The 5,139-nt window shown below is 52.1% G+C and overlaps 1 protein-coding gene across 1 annotated transcript in view; it reads left to right on the plus strand.

Moving 5' to 3' along the window:
* Window positions 1–3,686, plus strand: part of CUNH9orf152 (chromosome unknown C9orf152 homolog) — a 6,296-nt gene extending 2,610 nt beyond the window's left edge. The window contains exon 3 of the mRNA XM_014455200.2: window positions 2,388–3,686. Coding sequence (XP_014310686.2) covers window positions 2,388–2,914 — 527 coding nt within the window. The 3' untranslated portion in view covers window positions 2,915–3,686. The remainder of the gene's footprint in view (window positions 1–2,387) is intronic.
* Window positions 3,687–5,139: the final 1,453 nt, after the last annotated feature.

A 5,139-nucleotide genomic window follows, 5' to 3' on the forward strand; every position in this document is an offset into this window, starting at 1 on the left:
GGCTCGAGGGCTCGGGCCCTGGGATAGGGAGCCTTCTCCACATCAGGCTGCGTGTGCTCAGTACAAGTTTCTAAGCAGTGTCAGAGGGTCCTGGGGCACTTCGTGGTGTATTCTAAATTTAGCACTGCAGCGGCGGGGGAGGAGGTTCTGTTTGTGTTTTTTTTGGGGGTTTTTTGTAGGGGGGGGGGGGGGTGTCCGAAGCTCTAAGCAGGGCTTGGCCCAGGCTTTGCTGGCCTGCCCTCCTGATGGGGGAGAGTGAAGTCAGAGCCAAATAGAGAGGCTGGTGCAGGCAGCTCTGAGGGCTCCGAGCCCCTGCCCCCTGAGCCAGGCCTCACCCAGGCACCTGGCCGGCAGCCTGCTGTTCCCTGGCCTCTGCTCTTCTGTTCCCATCTTGCTGGACGGGTCTGCCTGGTGCACAGACTTGGCCCTGCAAGGCCAGGTGGGGAGATGGGAGCTCTGCTTCCTGGCTGGGTCTTACCAGGCACCTCTTGCAAACCCAGGAAATGTGACATCGCCAACAGCCTGGGCACCGGCCAGGGGAAGGGCAGGGCTCGGGGTCCCAGGAGGAGCCCTGGCTGGGAAGCTGGCTGATCGCAGCCTCAAACAGCAGCCAGGGAGGTGCAAGGAGACACAGCAGCCCGCCTCCCCCCCAAGGGTGAAGCCTGCTCCCATTCCCGTGGGAGCTCCAATTTCATTGCGGGAGGAAGTTAGGAACCAGGCTCAGAAATCAAACGATTGTGAGACCCTGGCCCTTCGACCTCTCCCAGAGGAACCAGCCCCAGGAGGTGGGAAGGTCCCTGAAAGGTCAAGGCTGTGCCTGGGAGTGGCTGTGGGCATTGGTGCCGTCAGGATGGGGCATTAAGGAAGCATCGCCCCCACCTCCTCTGTTCTCAGAGAAGCACAGGGCACTTGGAGTATCTGTAAAGGTTTCCATGTTGTAAAGGTTTCCATCCCAGAACACACAGCCGTAAGTTAAGAAAACGGGACCGCGGGTCCGAAGCAGGAACCAGTCTTCAGAATTCCCACCGGAGTTAGTGTTTGCGGGACAGTGACTTTGCAGACGTGGCCGCCTGGGCCCTTGTTTCTCCTGGATTCCCAGGCCTGGAACTCAGGGGCTGCCCCTGACTCTGTCCCCAGCGCCCTCCACTCCTGCCAGACCCTGTCACCTCCTGGGCCTCCTGCAGGCGGCAAAGGCCAGAATGCTCCAGGGAGCTGCACTGACGTTCCGGAGGCCACTCCAGGCTGGTCACAGGCCTGCTTTCTGTAGGAGCATGGCTTCCACACACCCATCCCCACAGCCCGCACTGCCACCAAGCGCTGACACTCATGACCAGGTTCCACAGTGTAACGATAGGCCCCTGAAGAAGAGAGAGACTTTGGTCCGCACGCTCACCCCTGAAGCTGTTCAGGGAAGCAGTGGGTGCTGCAGTGTGTCCCTGGAGCACCGTCTGTGGGAAGAAGGGCCAGCCCCCCAAAAGGAGCTGCTTCGAACACAATGCCTCCCTCCTCGCCGTGGGTGGTAAACCCATGGTCAGAGTCCCAGGACACACCGCCCGTAAGTTAAGACTTTCCCGCTGGTGCCCGTATGTGAATCCTGACATGGGTGACCACGTGTGTGCCTTCGCTCCTTGACATTCGTTCAGCCTGAAATACTAGTTCCTTAGTTCTCCCTCGGCTCACTCCCCCGATGCAGGAAAAAACCGAGGCCTAGTCAGGCTGGTGTGGTTCAGAGTTTGAGCGTCAACCCAGGAACCAAGAGGTCACCAGTTCGATTCCTGGTCAGGGCACATCCCCCCGTTGGGTTGAGACTTGACCCCCAGTGGGAGGGCATGCAGGAGGCAGGCAGATCAGTGATGTCACTTCTCATTGATGTTTCTATCTCTCTATCCCTCTCCCTTCTCTCTCTCTTTAAAAATCAATAAAAACATTTTTAAAAAATTGAGGCCTATTATTAAATTCCATTATGCTTGCATCTTTCTCCATATCATTGTTTCCCTCCCTAAATTTTATTATATTCATTGGCTTATTGTTTTTCTCCCCCACTAGAACACATCATGAAGGTATGGATTTTGTCTCAGTGTTCACTGCTGTATTACCAGGACCTAGGATAAATAATGCCTGACCTATAATAAGTGCTCAATAAATATTTGTTGGAGGAATGAATAATTGTGTGTGTGCGAGAGAAAGAGAGACAGCTTGCATGGGTGTGAGTGTGTGAGGTTGGGGGGGGTGCACACGTGTGCTCATGTGTGTGTCCCTGTATATGTGTGCGCACACACGCGATGTACTGGGCACCTGGCCTCTGTGATATTTGGGGCGTAGCCCTCTTTAATGGAGCTGCCCAGGTGCCTCCCAGCGGTGACCCTGCTTGTGCCTTGCTTTCTCAGGAGGGAACACGTCTGCTCCTGCTGAATCCATGGTCAGTGCTGTTTGGATTAACAAGGAGAGGAGGCACTCACTGTCCCAGGACAAGGTGGACCCTGAGGCAGCGGGGATGCTGGAGGAGGCGGACAGTGGCTATCTGCAGGTCCCCAGGTCTCCATGGCACACGCACCTACAGATGTACTGCTCGGTCCAGACCCTCCACCAGGACGCCGGCCAGCAAGTCAAACACCAAGGCATGTTCCCGGGCTCTGAGCAAAGGCTTCCTCAGGAGAGAGACTCGGGCTTGTTGAAAAGCAAGCAGGTGACTCAGCAAGAGACCACGACCCCAGAGGCAGCCCAGCATGAACATCAAGTGGACCATCCCCAAACACAGACAGTGGGGTCCGGCTTCCACAACGGCCTTCAGGGTCCTTCCTCCATCAAGAACCCACAACGGCCTGGAAAACCAGCGCACTATCCATTCCCCCAGAGGAAAGCGCCCAGGATCTCCCAAGCTGCCCGGAACCTGGGCTTATATGGCCCCCCCTGAGGCTTTCTCCTCAGCCAGATGTCCCAGCCTTGAGGCCAGCTCTGGTCTCATCACAGAACCCGGAGGCAGAGCCACCAGGGGGACCCCTCGCTATCAGCAGAACTGGGCTACCTCACTGGTAGGGATTGTGGGAAATGAACTTCACAGCGGGCACATGGTCTTGTCCTTCAGAAAAGAAGAGCTTGCCCAGAGCAGATGGCCCACCGTTCAGGATGAAAGAGCGCTGTCTGACCCATGCAGCCCGTTCCGCTCACACAGGAAGACATTGCTACGTTGCTGGGGAGCCCTGGAGGCCCGTTCCTCAGGGAGGTCCAGTAGGACACCTGCTCAGTCCCTAGAACCAGGGAACCAGTTTGAAACATAAAACAGGGACCCTGGCCAATGGGATGCCCTAGCAGTGCCCCGGAGTCAACGAACGTGGACAATCTGGTTTCCAATATCTTCTGGTGATTTCTCACATGTTCTGGAGAAATGGGCTCTGAGGATTGGCTTTTTCTGGTTGCTCTGCCTGGAGGCCAGCTCACGTACAAGTCACTACGTTCACTGTAGTGACCACACCATTTCAGCTTGAGCTTCCCAAAGTATGGTCACCCTGGGTAAAGAACAATGCCACCTGCCACTTTGTGTTTGAGGGGTGTTGGGAAGGGTTGGTCACCTCTCACCTCTCACCGAGACTGCACATTCCAGTGTCATCACAGATTTACTTCCTCCTGTCCTTCCCTTCCTTCCTTCCTCCCTTCCTTTCTTCCTTCCTTCCGTCCTTCTTTCCTTTTCTTCTTTCCTTCCCTTCTACTTTTCTAGTTGTCTGTCATCTCTCTCTTTTCCTCCCTCCCTCTCCCCTCTCTCCAAATTGAATTAGTAAACACTGACAATCTATAGTAATAGCAGCCTGAGCAGAAGCAGCCAAAGAAATGCTCCTGCTTAGAAAATGTGTTTCCCACAAACTGCTCCCTTTTCAGCCGAATGTGGGTCACTCTGGTCCTTCTGGGATATTGTAAACCGAAGAGAAAGTACAGCAGGTGTTACTTGGGTGTGATGGGGAGTAAAGTATGTCTTTCCTGGTTAATGTTTGACTCCAGTAATGATATTTAAACACATCTAAGGTGCCTTTTCCTCATATCAATCCCTCTCTGCAAAGTTTCACCCCTGCCCCCACCCCCCGACACACCCCATGGCGCAGTCTTGCCTATCCCCTTCCAGGATTGTCATTACAAGTCAAAAATACATATGTGCCTGCTCCGTGGACCATCCAGAAACGCACTCCAATGTGGAGATTCATTGTGATTCCTTTTGTGAATAACTAATAAGAGCTCGTTGTTAATTTTTTTCATTGTTAACTTTTTAATAGTCTAATGAAAAACAAGAAAAATTTCTGAAAAACACTGTGTCCTTTGCTTTTGTTTTTAAAAGGATTCCCCACTGAACCCTCCTTACTATAGTGTATCAGTCAGGATAGGCTGTGTTTTGCTGCAGAAACAACCCCCAAATCTCACAACAGAATCTTTTTTTCTCACTCATGAAGTCTACTGCTGATTTCGGCAAACTCACAGGGCAGCTTTCCTGCATCTATTACCAGCAATTCAGCCTGCTTTAATCTTGTGACACCATTTTATCAGTACTGGCAGGAGAAGAAGCTATGCATTAATAGTCATGTACTGACTCTCATCAGTTTTACTCCCATTTCATTGTCCAAAGCAAGTCACATGGTCAAATCTCCACATGAAGGGTATGAGAACGTACAATCATCCCATGTGCCAAGAAGGAGAGAAGAAATGGAAGCATGGGTGAGCAGCACCAATGGCTAACACAGGTACATAGGGGCCAAGCCATAGCACAATACTAGGTTTAATTCTGAATACAATACATAGCCATTAAGGGATTTACATACAAGACGAAATTTATTTTGATTTGCAAATTAACCAGATCACTCTGGTTGTTCTAAGGAGAATGAGTTGAGGGTCACCGTAAGAGGCAATGTCAGGGGGAAAGGGCCATGGCAAGTTCAAGTGGGAAAGATGCTGTTAGTTCAAGCAAGAGTGACAGCAGGGAGATGGAGAGAATGTGAATACATCTGATACATACTTTGGAGATAGAATCAATAGGATTTACTGAAGGAAAGCCCTAAGTTCAGTTTGAAGAAGACTGAGTTTGAGATGCTCACGAGGCACAAAAATAAAGATATCAAATAGACATGTGGATAAATGAGGCTAGGTTCTGGGCTAGAC

Source organism: Myotis lucifugus, unplaced genomic scaffold (assembly GCF_000147115.1).
Source record: "Myotis lucifugus unplaced genomic scaffold, Myoluc2.0 scaffold_43, whole genome shotgun sequence".
Taxonomy (NCBI): domain Eukaryota; kingdom Metazoa; phylum Chordata; class Mammalia; order Chiroptera; family Vespertilionidae; genus Myotis; species Myotis lucifugus.